The sequence below is a fragment of the Anas acuta genome, chromosome Z (assembly GCF_963932015.1).
Source record: "Anas acuta chromosome Z, bAnaAcu1.1, whole genome shotgun sequence".
NCBI lineage: Eukaryota > Metazoa > Chordata > Aves > Anseriformes > Anatidae > Anas > Anas acuta.
This window is the reverse complement of record NC_089017.1, coordinates 77,311,015-77,328,966: the sequence shown is the minus strand read 5'-3', so window position 1 is coordinate 77,328,966 and position 17,952 is coordinate 77,311,015. Positions and strand designations below refer to the sequence as shown.

General features: G+C 38.8%; 1 protein-coding gene across 15 annotated transcripts in view; it reads right to left on the bottom strand.

Moving 5' to 3' along the window:
• The window catches only part of CAST (calpastatin), a 60,302-nt gene that overhangs the window by 15,793 nt on the left and 26,557 nt on the right, over positions 1 to 17,952 (bottom strand). For 12 of the 15 annotated variants that reach the window (XM_068667831.1, XM_068667838.1, XM_068667833.1 and 9 more), the window contains 15 exons: positions 16,496 to 16,555; positions 12,033 to 12,083; positions 10,673 to 10,729; positions 10,386 to 10,493; positions 9,226 to 9,333; positions 8,651 to 8,752; positions 8,076 to 8,156; positions 7,923 to 7,976; positions 7,214 to 7,309; positions 6,945 to 7,037; positions 6,274 to 6,375; positions 5,072 to 5,155; positions 4,371 to 4,418; positions 2,717 to 2,821; positions 2,337 to 2,438 (listed from right to left, as the gene is read on the bottom strand). In XM_068667831.1, the coding sequence (XP_068523932.1) occupies positions 2,337 to 2,438; positions 2,717 to 2,821; positions 4,371 to 4,418; positions 5,072 to 5,155; positions 6,274 to 6,375; positions 6,945 to 7,037; positions 7,214 to 7,309; positions 7,923 to 7,976; positions 8,076 to 8,156; positions 8,651 to 8,752; positions 9,226 to 9,333; positions 10,386 to 10,493; positions 10,673 to 10,729; positions 12,033 to 12,083; positions 16,496 to 16,555 (1,251 nt within the window). The remainder of the gene's footprint in view (positions 1 to 2,336; positions 2,439 to 2,716; positions 2,822 to 4,370; positions 4,419 to 5,071; positions 5,156 to 6,273; positions 6,376 to 6,944; positions 7,038 to 7,213; positions 7,310 to 7,922; positions 7,977 to 8,075; positions 8,157 to 8,650; positions 8,753 to 9,225; positions 9,334 to 10,385; positions 10,494 to 10,672; positions 10,730 to 12,032; positions 12,084 to 16,495; positions 16,556 to 17,952) is intronic. The other 3 variants (XM_068667829.1, XM_068667836.1, XM_068667837.1) reach the window with 1 other exon arrangement.

Sequence of the window (17,952 nt, the reverse complement as noted above, 5' to 3'; positions counted from 1 at the left end):
TGGGAGGTGTTTAAGGAAAGGCTGGACCTGGTGCTTAGGAACATGGTTCAGTGGATGATATTTGTAAATAGGAGGATGGTTGGACCAGATTATCTTGGAGGTCTTTTCCAACCTTAATGATTCTATGATTCTGTGTAAAGGAACACAAATCAGTGTCTGCTCTGTAAATAGAGTTCTCCTTTGCAGAGATCCACAGGCAGTTGAAATGTTCCAAAGGGTCTTTTTTTTTTTTTTTTTTTTCTGTCCTGCTTTTAATCCCCTTGTCAGGGATCTGCTCAGTAGAGTACCATGGGACAAATCTTGGAGGACAGAGGGGCCCGCCCAAGAAAGCCGTTAGATATTCAAGGATATTCACCTCCTCCAAGATCAGGAGTGATGCATCCCAACATAGGGGAAGTCAGGCAACAATGCCAGGATGCCTCCATAGATGAACAAGGAGCTCCTGGACAAACTCAAGCAGAAAAAGGAGACCTACAGAGGGTGGAAGAAAGGACAGGTAGCCTGGGAGGGACATAGACACTGTCCAAATAGCTGGGAATCAGGTTAGGAGAGCAAAAGCACTGACAGAATTAAATTTGGGAAGTGACATCAAGGGCAAGAAAGGCTTCTATAGGTACAGTAGTGATGAAAAGAAAAAAGGGGAAAAAGTGAGCCCTCTGCTGAAGGGAACAGAGGACCTGGTTACCCATGATATGGAGAAAGCTGAGGTACTCAAAGACTTTTTTCCCCTCAGTCTTCACTGGCAAGAGCTCCAGTCACACAGCCAAGTAACAGAAGGCAGGGACTGAGGGAACAAAGAACTGCCCACTGTAGGAAAAGATCAGGACTGAAGGGGAAACATAACCCCAATTTTTTAAAAAAAGGAAAGAGGAAGAGCTGGGGAGCTACAGGGCAGTCAGACATCTCTGAGCCAAGCAAGATCATGGAGCAAATCCTCCTGGAAACTCTGCTAAGGCACATGGACAACAAGGAGGTGAGGGATGATAGTCAACATGGCTTCACTAAAGGCAGATCATGCCTGACAAACCTGGTGGCTTTCTACGATGGGGTTACGTAATTGGTGGATAGGGGAAAACCAAGTGACATCATCTACCTGGACTTGTGCAAAGCATTTGACACTGTCCTGCACAATGTCCTCGTCTCTCAGCTGGAGAGACATGGATTTGGTAGATGGACCACTCAGTGGGTAAAGAATTGGCTGGATGGTGGCACTCAAGTTGTTGTCAATGGTTCAATGTACAGCTGGAGACCGGTGACAAGTGGTGTTCCTGAGGGCTCAGTATTGGGACTAGCACTACTTAACAACTTTGTTGGAGACTCTCATAAAGTTTACAGACTTTGTGTGTGTGTGTGGCACTGCCAACATGCTGGAGGGAAGGGATACCATCCAGGAGAACCTTGACAAGCCTGGGAGGTGGGCTTGTGTGAATCTCACAGGGTTCAACAAGATCAACTGCAAGGTCCTGCATCTGGGCTGGGGCAATCCCAAGCACAACTACAGGCTGGGCAGAAGATGGATCGAGAGCAGCCCTGAGGAGAAGGACCTGAGGGTGTTTGGTGATGAGAAGCTCACCATGAGCCAGAAAAGTGTGCTTGCAGCCCAGAAAGCCACCCGTATCCTGGGCTGCACCAACAGCAGCATGGCCAGCAGGGTGATGGTGGGGATTGTCCCCCTCTGCTCTGCTCTCGTGAGACCCCACCTGGAGCTCTGGGCCCCAGCACAAGGAGGACACAGAAGTATTAGAATGAGTCCAGAGGAGGCCATGAGGATGATCAAGGGCTGGGGCATCTCTCCTACAAAGACAGGCTGAGATAGTTGGGGTTGGTCAGCCTGGAGAAAAGAAGAATCCAGGGAGACCTTATAGATAGCCTTCTGGTACCTAAAAGGGGGCTATAGAAAAGGCAGGAAAGAGGGATTCCTTATCATGGAGTGACAAACTGAAAGAGGGTAGGTTTAGATTAGGTATAAGGAATAAATTCTTGACTCTGAGGGTGGTGAGGCACTGGCCCAGGCTGCCCAGAGAAGCTGTGGATGCCCTATCACTGGCAGTGCCAGGCTGGATGGGGTTTTGGGCAACCTGGTTTGGTGGGAAGTTTCCCTTCCCATGGCAGGGGGTTGGAACTGCGTGCTCTGTCAGCTCCCTTCCAACCCAAACCATTCTGTTATTCTATGATTCTATTGTATTTTTTGCAAGCACCCATCCTTCATAACTCAACTCTACTGAGGAAGAGTACGTGTATATCATCCTGAAATAACTATCTTGACAATATGCTATACCGTTGCATAAACAAAGCACTGAGTTTTCCTTTAGCTCCCGCTGAGACTAACTACTCACTGATGACACAGATGCTGGAGCTGAAGACTGCACAGTGCAGGCTGTGGCACGAGGGACTACCTCATCCTTTGTAGTCTTTGCAGACTCAGGAGCTGATGATTTCTGAAAGATAACAGTTGCACTGCATTTTACTGAATATGCTCAGAAACCCCAAATATACCTGTTTTTTATTTGTTTGTTTTAAGTACAGTACAAAATAATGAAAAAAAATCTGAATTTAAAGGTAGTTATCATTCTATTAAGAACTAAATTACAAGCAGAGTTGATATAACGCACTGAAAGCAACAGGAAAGGAAACATTTTTTCTTGAATGAACAGTAGCATCATCCAGTTGTAAATAAACTGACAGTCAGGATTTTATGTGAACTAGAGAGACATACTTTGGATGTGCTGCTGGACTTCGGTGGTTTGGATTGTTCTGCAGGCTGTGCAGGGGAGGCAAAGTCTTTTGAAAATTCATCAACAAGGTCAGATTCACTCAAAGGCTGCAAAAAAGGACATACGTGTTACGGGTGACTCACTGTCTATTTTTAATGCATTTTTCCAAGAATTATACTTCAACTTTTTGGAAAGCAAACAAACTTTTGTAGCCTGCACTAAAATAACCTTTCACAGTCACATCCAACAACATGAATTTCACAGTGCACGGAACTAAATGTATATACCTTTTTTTTTTCCAAAATGAGTCAGTTGCTTTGTTATTAAAAGCCAATATAGAATAAAAAGCCAACAGAGAATATAATGTAGAGAACGTTACATTCATTACATATAATGTAGAGTTACATATAATGTAGAGAACGTTACATTAGTTACAGAGAACAATAGTGCAAGATAGATACTCCTGGCATTCACTTACACATCAAATACTCAATGATACTTGTGTCTCAGACTGACAGGGGTAGAAGAGCAAAGGAATACTTATTCTTCTGCTAACTCCTTCATTCTTTTGCCATAAGACCTCATGATTCTGAGCTTACCTCCTGTTTTGCTTTGGCTCTGAATCTCAGTCAAACTATCAACCAACCTTCTTTAATTCCTACCATCCTCTTTTGTAACTTCTTTCTGGACATCTTTTGTCTTATGCTCCCTGTGAAACAAGAGGACTTGTCTCCTTACATTACTATCTGGTTCCCTCAATGCATAGCTGCTCTTTTTTTTTCCTTATGATATGTTTGGCAGGTGGCCCTCTGAGCAGCTCTCAAACATCACCCACTCAGACTGCTGAATGTCTATAATGCGACAGACACAAATTTATAGAGACAGTCTTTGTGTCACCACCTTTGCATTCCTCCATACTTCAAGCTTGAATAACACATTTCTGTTACAAATGCACTGTTACATTCTTACTCAGATTGGTCCTGACCTTCACACTCATTTTTGCTAACTGTACTTTTCCAATTCTAGCCCTGATATTTTGGCAGCACTCCTTAATTCACAATATTTCATTTCATTTCTATTCAGTTCCTTTCCTTTTCCTATTTTTTTTTGCTTTCTTCCTGTGTGTTTTCAAGTAACCTTTAAGCTTTCTTTTTAATCTGTTCAATCTATTTTGCACTTTCTAGGCCACAACGGAGATAATTTTTATGAAATCCAAGCTGCTCCCTGTGATTAGGAAAATGACTGCAAATTTTATTCTTTTTTTCCAATTGTATTACTTTACATCTGATGATTACTTGTCAAGAAAACAGAAAAGCCTGCCTCAACTCTCTCTGTGTCCTTCAGCAGCTTCAGTGTACTTCTACAGGATACCCTAAACAAACCCTTTGATACAGCTTTTCTTTGTGTTAGCAGTCATTTCGATAATTCTAATGCCTTAGCAATCTCTAAATCCATTTCTTACTATGATCTCTTCATTAACAGTCCATGAATTTCAGTAAAAATAGCTTCCACTTCACCCTTCAGATTAGCATGTTTTGTGCAATGAAGTAAACACGCAGATTAAGAGACTTACATAATGGCACAGAGAAGTGATGACAGAGGGGGGAGAAAACAGGGTATCTATTCACACTCCTAAAGTATTGTCAGTTTTCTAACCTTAGGTTTTTCTTCAGGCTTTGGCAATATTGGTTTTCCATCTTTATCCTAAAAGTGAAGAAAGTATGTATTACTGACATTTTTCCATTGTTATAAGGTGTCATACTCCATAATCAGGAACAAAATAATAATATAAATGAGAGACACCAGATGGCATCAGTGACATAGTAACAGGCATTCATCTAAACAAATGGAATTGCTACATCACCAGGTGAGCAGATTTAAAAACAAACCAAAAGAAAAAAATAATGCTAAAAGAGTACAAATGGGCCAAGAAACTGAAAAAAGTTGTTAATTCTTATCAGTATCACCATGCAGCAGAAATTAACTCCATAGCAAAACAGCAGAATTTAATCCAGTAGAAAAGCACGCTCTGAATACAAGAGAAAATCTTTCATGCTTGTACTAATAGTGGGTTAAATCTTAATGTCTATAGTTGGGCAGTTGTGAAACCTCTAATTGAGGGGTAAAACTACTCCATTCACACAGCTCCACCAGGCACAGTTTATATGCCTTGGCTTTACCATCTTGGTGATTCTTGTATCTAGTTTCATACCCTTCTTTTGTGAGGATGGTAAAGCCATCTTGGTTGAATACTACTACTGCTTGTTTTCCCCGTGTTTTTTTCCCTGTCTGTGACCAAGGAAAGTGTCAGAGGTAGCTGCACTATTTACAAAGCAATGGAGTTTAGAAAAACATACCAACTCCGGTGTTAGCCTGTATTCTGGAGGTATTGTATCATCACGTTCTCCTGCCTTTTTTTCTTTTTTCTCTTTAGCTTTTGCCTGAAAAAAATAAAAAAAAGAACAAAAAAAAGAACAAAAATATTATTTAGTGAAATGAAAAATCACAATTCACTCAACATCACTATCAAGATTGCTCAGCCTAATGTTTAAAGAAGTATTAGCAAGATAAAACTATTCCATATATGAAGACATTCAAATTCCTTAATTTACTCCTATCAAACTTCTGTGGTAAAATAATTATGGCTTAAGAATTAATGCCATAAATAAAGGTCGTTTGTTTTGTTTTGTTTTTAAATCCATAAAGCTCTGCTCAGAACTGTCACTTCATGGCCAGTACTTTTAGACTTCTCAGGATGTTCAAAGTTCTTAGGTTTCCCTGGATTATATCACTCTGACTATACAAGATGTAATTCTGTATTTTCCCATCATTAAGCAGTGCATTCAATAAGATATCTGAAGGCCCAAACTGACCAAATCTGCAACACAACACGAACTTTTGTGTCAAATTTCAACTATACCTTTTTTTTTTTTTTAAAGCAACAACTGATTCTCTACTATTTCCTTGTCATTTGCCTGCTTTGAGTTGTAAGTGAACACAGGAGAATGTAAGCGAGATTAGTAGGGTTACAAGCAGAGTCTGAAAAACTAAATTAAAAGGCAATTTAATGTGCAAACATAATGCTACTGTTGAAATCTTATTGTGGAAGAAAAACAAAAGACTGAGAAGACACAGCAAAAGGCAAGGCCCAAGTTACAAAGGCAACAATATTTAGTTTCAAAAGTAGAACATCCGTCATAAAAAAAAAATGTGCGGGGAAAAAAAAAAGATTAATGTAAATTGTACCCCGTGTGAAAGGTGCCTATATAGCCAAAAAATGAAATACTCTAATACTGCAGACTGTCTTATTATATTCTATTCTACCTGTATCCACTTGGGATTTTGTAATTTCTTATTTTCCTTATCATACTGGACTCAGACATTCCTTAGGCTTTTGATATGGAAGTTGCTTTGCCATTATTTTACACATTTGTACAGTACCCAACAAAAAGGAACTATGATTCCATGGGAGATTCTGAAAGCTGTTGGACCAAAAAAAAAAAAAAAAAAAAAAAAAAAAAAAAAAAGAGAGAGAGAGAAGAAAAAAGAAAGATTATACCTCTGACACTTCTACTATAGTGGTAATATCTTCAGGTTCAGGTTCAGGTTCAGGTCCACCAATAGTATCCATAAGTGCTTCCATTGCATCCTCTTTCATTTCCTGCATTAAGAAAATAGAATGAGAATCGTGTTGTTATTTCTTTAAATTGACACAGACCTTAATATACATATATTTTTCATGGTGTGTATGAAAGAAACAGCAAGCACAACACTGGTCTTCTCTACTTGGTGGCATATGGTGTATTTTGTGATAAGCTCAGCACAGTCAAATCAAAACATTTTCCCTTGGGGATGGGGCAGTATAACTCTAGAAAGAGTGGTAAAATGAGTGGTTTGTAAAATACAAGAAAATGAAACCATGTTCAGGTTTTAAACAACTTCACAAAAACACATTTTACTCCTCTGCTGTCTCCAGATGAAAGAACAGTTACTCTGCAGAGGAATGGAGAAGGAGAATTATCTGACCCATCAAGATTTGATCTTCAAAATGCTGTACAGTTTGAGCAATCACATTTCCTATTATTCCCGTACATTCTGGGCTAGTTGAGATTTTGAACTGAAAATGAAGACGATAATCATTTTTCTAAGATCAGACACACATACATATGACATGTTTGCAAACTGAAATTTTAATTAGAAGGTAACTGGTCAAAAGATAGACCTCTATACCTCTTTTGATTTTGTTTTCTTCTCAGGAGGAACTGAAGTCTTGACTGAGCTTGCTGCTTGTGCTTGTATGGTTTCACCATCCTTACTCTGTTTCTTTTACATAAGAACAAAATGAGACAAATTTAACTACAGGCATATTTGCAAAAACAAAAGGAAGGGAAAACTGTCAACAGTCTTTTAAAGTCAAGTAAGGTGTTAAAATAGTAACAGAAATACTTCATTGCAATAAAAGCTTTCATGGCCAAAAAAAAAAAAAAAGGAATCAATACCTCTGTCAGACTTGTCTTCTTTTCCTCAGCAGAAGGAATACTACAAGTAAAGTCAGATGACAGGGCATCTGCAAGCTCATCATCTGTCATTGGTTTCTGAAGAAGAAATTGCAAGCTAGGTTATGATTATTGAAGTTCAAATATTAAAGTTGTCAAACTCAGTTTAAAAATCTGAATATGTTCCATGGTTAATCAGATAATATTTTCCCTCAGCTGTTCACTCATTTTTCAGACACGCTCTTATTTTTATATGTTGAACATACAGGCAAATTAAACTGGCTAACAGAATAATCTTGCTAAGTGCAGAAATTGAAGTACTTTTTGCTAAAAAGATTACTAGGAGATTCCTGTATGCACAGCTACTATTTCCTGCCTATGTTATTATTATGCCCACTATCTCCTCCCTTTGTTATTATTATGCCGAATAGCTCTATAAGCATTTATTTATTTGACTTGTTTCTGTTTCTGTCAGTATCATTAGAGTTCCTACCTCTTTATTTAAAAAAAAGAAAAACAAAAAACCACACATCACCATCTTATGCCCGGTTCTATTAGTTTTATCAATATCTGTGTTATCTGGCAGCTCACAACCCTCTCCTACTTCATGGAATTTTTGGAAGACGTGCAACACTTTGATTTTCCAAGGAATCCAATGATAACTGGGTTATTTTCTCCCTGCAATAAAAAATAAAAATAAAAAAAGTCTTACTTCAGATTGGTCATCTGCTTTTGGTGGGCCTCCATCTTTTCCATCTCCTTTGCTCTAAAAGGATAATTACTTTCGTAATTAATGGGAAACAAAAACATATGAAAAGAAAGAAAGCAAGGACAAAGAATTATTTTATTTTATTAATTCACTAACCTTCAGCAGTTCAACATACTTTGGAGGGAGACTACCTTCTCGTTTTCCCATTTCTTCTAAGTATCGTGAAGAAATATCTTCCTTTGAAAAGAATGCACACATCAATGTTTTTGTACTCCTGTTTATAGAAAATAATTTCTAACGTAGAGCTATGTCTGAGTACGGTATAAAGCAAGTAACCCTAATCCCCCTTTTGTTACTTCCCCATTCTAACTCAGAAAAGTATGCATTCTTGCCTAAATTCTCAATGTTTTACTCTTTTGCAAGTACATATGAAAGCTCCTAGGTTCTTTAATGCTCTCCTACACCTCCATTACTGCCTTCTGTAAATCTGCTAGAGACCATGCTTGGAAGTAAATTCAAAAAGCAACTTTGCTGACACTTAACCATTTCCTACTGTGATATATACATAATCACACCATTTCTGTATTACTGAAAACCACTAAAACGCAACTGTTCAAGCTTTATTTTACTTCTTAGCAGATCAAAGAGACAATTACTGGGTCAATGTAATAGCGAACAACTACAGACGTATCTGAGAGATGAATCTTCTAAAAAATAAAAAAGGAAAATACCGTAACTTCTGGACCAGTGTAAACTGGGCTAGTAGGCTCATCTTCTTCAGGTCCACCTAGTGTATCTATTAGACTGTCTAGTGCTGACTCATCCATACCAGTCTGAAAAATAAGCAGAGTGTTATAAAAAGTATCATTCTGTGGAAAGAAAAACAAAACCTGAATCATCTGGTGAATCTACCAAAAATTCCTGGAAACTAGACAAAAAGATTTGAGCAGGTTCAGCAATTGCAAAATTTTTCAGCAAGAACTGTTCTTAAACTCATTTCCCAGTGCCAGTAACAAGATCATTCGTATTTATGTGGCAGCTGATGCAGAAATATAACTCAAGATGGAATTAGTTTTATACTACCTGTATTAAAAATGATTCTGAAGAAATGCTATCTGATAAAAAGGAAATAACATGCCACTAGTTGGTTGCCAATTTTTTCAGGTAGTCCTTTTACTACCATCTGTCCATAAATACTTCAGCAGTTACCTTTTTTTTTTTTCCCTGAAACACGAACGTTTCTTTTCTGAAACATTCTCTGAGGTCAATACAGGTGAAGCATTTATCTGGAATTGTATTTACCAACCTCAGTGCTTGGCTTATCAGCTGCAGTAACTGCACTTGCAACAGCACCTGCGCCAACAGCACGTGCATCAGCTGCACCACCTCTGGTGGATGTCTTTTCAGATTTCGGCTGGAGAAATAAGAGAAAATGTAAGAAATCACTTTTTTTGTGATAATATATGTGAACTTTCATTAAAAATTCTGGAGACAACACAAAGTAAAACAGAGTTGTTCTACTCAGTCATGAAGATCTGTGGTTCCTCTTCATCTACACTTTGAATAAAAAACATAAGCTAGTTCTACCTACTGGCTGAGGGCAAGCTACGTAACTGCAGTCTGCATGACAATACTGAACCTAGCCTACAATGTGAAATTCAGAGACTGCACCTAGAGGTGATCCCTCCCAAACTTTTTCCCCAAACTTTGTCTTCCTACCCTCCTCCCAACCTTGCAGTCGTGTGGTATGGGCTGTCCTACTGCAAACAGATAACCTGCTGACCTGTGCGTAGCAAAAGCTACTGCTACAAACATGTCTGAAACTGCACGGGTAAAGCATTTCCATGCTGGCAGTGCTAAAATAAACAAAGCATTCGTGTGACTGACCAGTCCCTTCTGCTCACCTTCAGTAGTGAAAGGGTGGGGAAAAAAATCATGAGGAACCAATCACCCCCATGGAGCCGCAAGGAATCTGCGAAAAGCTAGCATGAATGATATAGGAGCCCTAAGTATGTTAACATACAGGAAAAGGTCTAAAACAGGGCCACAGCTGTAATAATCTTCGCGTTGCTTGCTTGAATAAAAGCCACAGTGTATTAGGCAATGTGAAGCCAGGTGCATGTCAGGCTCACCAAACAACTAGCACAAACTACCAACACTATCTAGCTTTGCAGCCAATCCTTATCAATTACCACTACCACGTGTTAGCTGGATTCAGTATATTCAGGGTGTTAATTTGTGTGTAGAATTTAAAGTTTCAGAAATTCCAGGTTTTAGGCCAGCACAAGAAGAGGTTTGTTATGTGCACTTTCAAACACAAGACAGGTTCTCAGTTCTTCTACATTTTGACTTTTGGGGGTTCAGTCTTGCCTGACAATATTCAGCATAAGATGTGCATCTTGATGTGCATTTCTAACCTTTACAGTAACATAAATAATAAAAATTGGATTGCTACTTTTACTATACCTGTGCTGGCTCTCTGGAGGCTGTTTGTGGAGGCTGCTCAGCTTGACTTGTAGCTACCTTTCCTGTATTAGTTGGTTTAGAAGCAGAAGGTGTAATTTGTCCTTTTGCCTGTAGAGAAATACCTTTTAATATTAGATAGGGAAATAATTTGGGGCCATTGTTTTTTTTTGTTTGTTTGTTTTTGTTTTCTTTTTTTTTTTTTTTTTTTCTTTTTTATGTTAAAGATGAAAAATATCACAAGAAGCCCTCAAGAGAAAGAAAAGAGAGAGAAAAAATGTACAACTTACACCACTGGATTCTTTTTGTCTCTCTTCAGATGGCTGGTTATTTTGAGAGTTTGTTGGCTGTCATAAAACAGGAAGTTAAGATTATTTATTGTTACCATGATTCAATGCTAGAGAACATGATCTACACTTGTGCAATCAATATACCAAAAAATAAACATTTTTATGGACTGGAAATCAGTAGATAGGAAAAAAACTATTCCTCTTATTGACCAAAATTCAGAAATTTGGGCTGTATAAATGAGGATGCATTTCTTGCCCAGAATATACACTCTGAAGTGACAATCCTTTGAACGCTTACCTTCCTAGAGTTTATTTTAACAGGAAAAAAATAAGACTCAAGACACACAACACCCACATTTAGAAAATTACCATCTTTTAGGAAGTTCTTATTTTTAACCAGCTACACACAGACACATGCACATCCAGCTTTAGAGGGGGCAGACAATTTATCTTTCAAACTGCATTCACAGGGAATGCATAGTTCACATTTAACTAGAGGAAAAAGTCACAGGTCCAGCCATATCTAGGTACTGTATGAGGAGAAAAACATGCTTACTCCATTCTCTATCAGCCATTTATCCTTTAAAAGATGTTATTTAAAATTATGTTTTCAGCTAGTCAAAACTGAAAAGCAAATTAACTTTTCTTACCTATTCTTGCTAAACTATGTCTCCTTGGCCAATTACCCTTCCCCCCTTTTTTTTTTCCAAATTAAGACTGCAGTAACTTTGACCTTTTGGGTTGGGGCTTTTGTTTTTTGGGGGAAGGGATTTTTTTTGTTATTATTTTTTATTTATTTTTTTTACACTTGGGATGTTTTTATTTTGTTGTAAGTCAGGTTTTCCTCCTTTTTTTGGAAAGTGGGCATGGTAAATATGGAGAGTGAACGGAGAAGAAAAAGAAAGGAAGTTAAATCGTCCCTACAATGTCAAAGTCAGTTTAAACTACTGCTTATTTCTTTTCATATAAAGTTGCATAAAAGCAAATGATGGGAAAAGTCCAGAGTTCAGGACTGAAGTCTATGCAAATTCAACACTGTGTCCCAAGACCACTGTCTGGAAAAACAAAAACACTAGCCTTCTCTGTGTCTTCCTGCCACCCTTCACCTAAATAAGTACAATATATATTTAAAGATAGTTACCCCAAAAGTTAAGTTTTTCTGAAACAATAATGCATACTGTTTCCCCAAAGACTGTATTTCCATACCTGTTGGCTCATAGCTTTTTTGCGCATGGATATGTTACTACTCATGCAGCAGCCTTATGCAGCACAGCAGAAGCAAAGACTTTAACCTATTACTTCAAAGTTGGTCAAAGAACAAAGTGCAAAAGATCACCAAAGCTGTAAGTTAAGTACGTACCTTGGATGACTGTGCATTTTTTCCAGGTTCTTCTTTGGTTGTTGGTGTGGACTGAAATATAAACAACATACATTCAGACAGAGATTAATGCACTTAAATAAGCTGACCGTTAGAAATAACCAAAAAAATACCAGACAGGTTCGCACTCATTACCACACGTGCTATATAACTAGTACATAGTGCTTCGATGTTGCAATTTAACAAAAACCTGGCATAGACCCCATTCCAGCAAACTATGAGCAGTCAATGCAAACAGATACAAAACAAACACTTCTTATATGGAGCGCTGAAAAAAGAGGGAAAGATGCCATTAAATGAACCTAATAAACAGATTGATTTATGCTTTCCACTGCCATGACAGAAAATTGTTTCTTGCCATTTACCCCAAGTCAAAGTACAGTAAGCACTAAATTAGTAGTAATAGAAACATATAAGAACAAACATTGAAAACTTAAATTATAGTTATATATGAAATAAAAATAAGAAAAAAGGAAGTATAACATCCCTGTCAGTGACATGGGCAGCGGGACCAAGTGCACCCTCAGCAAGTCTGCAAACAACACCAAGGTGTGTGGCACTGACCACATGCTGGAGGGAAGGGATGCCAGCCAGAGGCCTGAGAGGTGGGCCTGTGAGAACCTCATGGGGTTCAACAAGGCCAAGTGCAAGGTCCTGCATCTGAATTAGAGCAATCCCAAGCACAACTACAGGCTGGGCAGAGAATGGATTGAGAGCAGCCCTGAGGAGAAGGACCTGGGCTCTTGGTTGATGAGGAGCTCACCACGAGCCAGCAATGTGTGCTGCAGCCCAGAAAGCCACCCGTACCCTGAGCTGCACCAACAGCAGCATGGGCAGCAGGGTGAGGGAGGGGATTGTCCCCCTCTGCTCTGCTCTCATGAGACCCCACCTGGAGCCCTGTGCTCAGCTCTGGGGCCCCTCCACAAGAACACAGAAGTGTTAGAACAAGTCCAAAGGAGGCCACAAGGATGAACAGAGGGCTGGAGCATCTCTCCTGTGGAGACAGGCTGAATGAGCTGGGGAAGATCTTCATCCTGGAGAAGAGAAGGCTCTGGGGAGAACTTAGAGGCCTTCCAGTGCCTAAAGGGGGCTGCAGGAAAGCTGGGGAGGGACTCTATGTCAGCGTGTGTAGGGACAGAACACGGAGTAATAGTTTTAAACTGAAAGAGTGTAGATTTAGATTAAATATTAGGAACAACTTCTCTACTCTGAGAGGGGTGAGGCACCAGCATAGGCTGCCCAGAGGAGCTGTGGCTGCCCCATCCCTGGCAGTGCCCAAGGCCAGGCTGGATGGGGCTGTGGGCAGCCTGGTCTAGGGGAAAGTGTCCCTGCTCACGGCAGAAGGGGTTGGAATTAGGTGATCTTTAAGGTCCCTTCAGACCCAAACCATTTGCTCCACAGCTTACCAGGGACACCTGCACTCTGGGTCATGGCATGGTGTCCACATTCAGCCATGGAACTTTTGAACGCTGGAAATGCGTGGCCACAGATGGAAAACCTCCCTATCCCCTCTATCTGACTAATACTCTGAGCACATTTGAAGTTATTAAGAGAAAAACAATAGATTTTTTTTTTTTTCCCAGAAGCCTATTGAAAGTCAGTGAGCAACCAAACAACATTTGATTAGACTTCAATGACTTCAATTTACATTTGTTCATAGTTCTGTAATTTTTTCCTGTTTCAGCTGCCAACTTGCCATTTCAATACATCCAGCTTCAAGCTACTGAATACATGAAAGAATTTGCCTAACCTGTTTATCATTTTTTATCATATATATTCACACCCACACACTAAACCACAGACACTTGGTTGTAAAATTGTGAACACGTACAGGCATAAGCGGGCAGAGGTCTGGAGGCTACAGACCACAGAAGAGAACACACTGCCACAGGATGTTTGATACCAGAAAGAGCAAGTCACGAAAAGCAAAATACTGACAGAGAAGAGGGACAAAGTTGGGAAAAAATAAGAAGAAATTTTAAAAAACAACAATAACAATCACTTAACCTCCCTGATTTTCCCCTTGGATTTTTTCTTGATGTCTACCCTTTTTAAAACACAGTACTTATCAGGTTTGGCCACACTCTATGTGCTCTCACTCATATGTCCTTGTTATATGACTACCATATGGTTAACTCAAAGACACAGACACCCAGTTGATTACAATCCTATATTGAAAAGGTAATCCTAGCTTTTCTCAGCTTTTAGCTCAAGAAGGTTGGATGCATTTATGTTAAAGCTAAAGCTAGGAGTCAGACATGAGATGTCCTTGTAGAATGAGACTACATATTCAGAGGCTACTCTCAATGCTTTAGTCATCCTTTGCCAGTCATCCTTTAAAGACCATCAATCATGAGCAGTCAATTTGAAGCCACAGCATCAGTCTACAGTGTACACAAAAATCCTACAGAGAAAAGATGTCTTACTTCCTCTTCTGTTGCCTGTTTCCACCTGTACTGTCTCAGTACCTGAGACACCTCATTCCATACTGGCTTGGGAAACTGAAAAATAGCCTCAAACAACAACAACAACAATTTTTCTTAAGCTAATTCAGTTCTGCTACTTAGTTTACATTGCAGTTGCACAAGTGTGTGTACCAGGAAAAGGCAGAAAGTTGAACAGGAAATATTTTTCTCTGTGGCAGTACCAGCACCTTACTTCCTCTTCTCCTCCAGCAAAAGCCACAAGGTACCTTCTGTCCACCCCATTCTTCAGACCTTTCCACCTAACCCCTTGGGTTTTGCCTACAAAACAATCCCACATTCCTTGCTCAGCTGTAGTAACTCACAGCTTTCTCAGAATGGCAAAAAAAATCAGAGCTAATTCAAGACAAAATATTTATATACAAAACTGGAAGCTCAGAGGTCAGAGAGAGGTCCAGGGCATCTTTAAGAATTGTGGCACACTAGAGAGACTCTAAGAAAGAGAAGTGAGACCTGATTGCAGCAGGCAATTAGGAAAGAATTGTTAGTTTGACAGTTCACAGTAAGAAATGTTGCAAGGTCTTGTAGCTTTCACTACGTCTGTGCAGAAAAGCCTACTGTCAGAATGCAGATAGCTTGCAAAATCCAGCAGAACAAAAGACATTGATAACACAACAGGCATTAAAAGAAAACATTTGCTGCCTCACACATGTGAGTGCAGGACAGTGTTTCAAAAAGGGGTTTGTGTTTGCCAGTCTCACAGCCCTGAAATGTATGCCTCTGCTACTGTAGTTCTGTTTCGTCTTGCAAACAATAGTTCTAAAGAACTGACCAAAGATTTACTACATTCTTCTGTGAGTTATTTGAAATCCTAAGTAGGTAAAAGACTGTAACTACATTTAGACAGTTTTCTGGGTTCAACAGTACATTGAACGGCATCAGCTGCAAACAATACAAGTGAGTTTGCTTGCAAACACAACAACTAGTAATGATGATCTTCATCCAGCTCGCTGCTACAAGCCTAAGTCACATATGTCTGTGCAGGAAAAGGGCTTTAAAAGGCTGAGGGTGATCTAATGGCTAAATTCAAATATAGAGAAGACGGGGCTAGACCATCCTAAGAGGTAGACACTATGATGACAGCAAAACAACTTCCAATTTGATAAAAGGAAAAAGTATTATCATTAAAATGTCACAGAACATCAATACCGGCTACCCAGAGATGCTGTGCAATCTGCACTATTGTAGGTATTTAGGGTTTAACTGGCAAGGCCTTGAACAGTCTCACTTAACTTCAGAGCTGTCCCTGCTTTGACAGGGGAGGCTAAACCAGATGACATCCAGATGCCCCTTTTAACCTCACTACTCTAAGTGTTTCTTAACTTGTATTTACAAAAGGTGCAGACAATCCTAAGTTTTACTATTGCACAGTTTGCTGCTGGCCCAGGTTGGTATTCAATATTTTTGATGGTTTCAGTATTGTGATTATGGGAAATGGAAGAAGAGAATCAATCGTTTGCTGAAATATTCATAAATTTTGTTAGGCAGAGGCATAAGAGGCTGTCTTCTAAAAACTAAAGGATGACTCTTCTAACCAGCAAAGCATAGCTTCTACACTGAAGAAGTGGTCATCATAATTTAAGACAGAAAACAAGTGTAAAGAACAAAGGCAAGGATGCTGCCAGGCAGCCATAGACATGTGATTTAGGAGAAAATGCAGCTGTGCAAACACTAAAGGCTGAAACTAGACCTCAATTCTTTGGAGATGTAACTATGATTAGGTGAATAACCCTGTAATAACACCAGGGGGAGCAATATGCATGTCACAAAGCATGACTAAAAAGCTGCTATTGTTTTCCTAAAATCCTCAGTACTTTCTACAGCCGTTTTTAGTTAGCTTTTGATGAAGAAACTAAGCTGTAGATGAGAAATACACAAAGTAAAGTTCATCGGTATCAAAGTATAGAAAAAGAAGTTTCATTGTTTTTATATATTTGTGCTTAGCTGCAAGCATGAGTTTACCTTTACTTCAGATGGCTTCATAGTGAGTGTTTTTGATGCATCAGCAGAGGGGGACTGCTTCTGAGGAAAAAACAACAAAAAAAAAAACAAACGAATTTAACTTTGGTATACATACATATATAAAGCAAACATAAACAGCCTGAATCCTTTAGATAAACAACCAAGAATAAAGAATAAAATCATACTGAAGTTCACATTTTGTATCTTATGTCTTAGTTGTATTTCTACTATATGATCATGTGAGATCTTGACTGTAGATCTTCTCAGAACATTTTTTTTCCCCCCTCTGACATGTACCAAAAGCAAATTTGATGCCAAGGATCAAAACAAACTCTAATCCTGTTCTTGTTCTGCATTATGCATACCCACTGTGCAGGATTCTTTCACATTTCAAATTTCTTTATAAAGAACTATAAAAGTTTTAGTATAAAACTACAATCTAAGTTAAACTATAAAACTATTTCTTTATAAAGATATACCTTTGGATTTATTACTTTGTCACACAAAATATTTAATATTAAATTGGAAGCTGAAACACGTTGCGACGAGAAGGAGTAGTTACTTTCCATGTAACACACACCAAGAAGTGTTTGTGCATGTCATGCAAGCCTTTCAGAAGGGCTGCCAACAGTCCAGCTTCCTAGTTTCAGGGATGTTAACCTGAGAACAGCAGACGTTTTACTTCTGCTGTGACTGTATCAAACTTCATAATCCAGAAATAAATATTTTAATTCTCATCAATACTTTATACAGATGTAACACTACCTCCCTATCTTGCTTATTGTTGCTCTGCTTAAAGCTGTATTTGCAAGCTCAACTGTAGCAACAGATTCACAGTTTGCATTTAAATGAACAGCCCAAATTACATTTCCTTCTAGGCTTTTTTTTTTTTGGTTAGATGCTTGCCTCCCTATTTGCTGTATTAAAGCATATATAGTCTGAAAGAACTTAGATGCTGCAAATTATTCCATACCTGGTGTGACCTTGTATTTCCACACAGAAATTTTTCTAATTTCCCAAGGTGTGACAACTATACTGTGCTCTCCCTTCCAAGGCACTTAGGATCTTGCATAACTTGCTAAGAGGTATAACAACTCTAAATATATACTAGAGAGAATCTGCAGTTGCCACCCTACAGAAATGTAAGCAAATAATAATTTATTTTTTATATATGTATATCACATGGATTGATCACATAATAGGTAAGAACTTTTGTATGGGTGGAGACATACATGAGAATGTATAAAGCCGCCTACATCAGGACAGAGAACAAATGTTTGTAAACAACTTTATCACTATCTATTATCAAGTAATCTGTAGGCAACATCATATTTCTTATTTTGCCCTATAACAGATTTTTCTTTCTTTTCTTACTTCTTCATGAAACACAAATTCCTTCTTCATGACTGAAAAATGTGTATGTTGTATACCTTCATATTAGTCATCCTGGTCCCTAT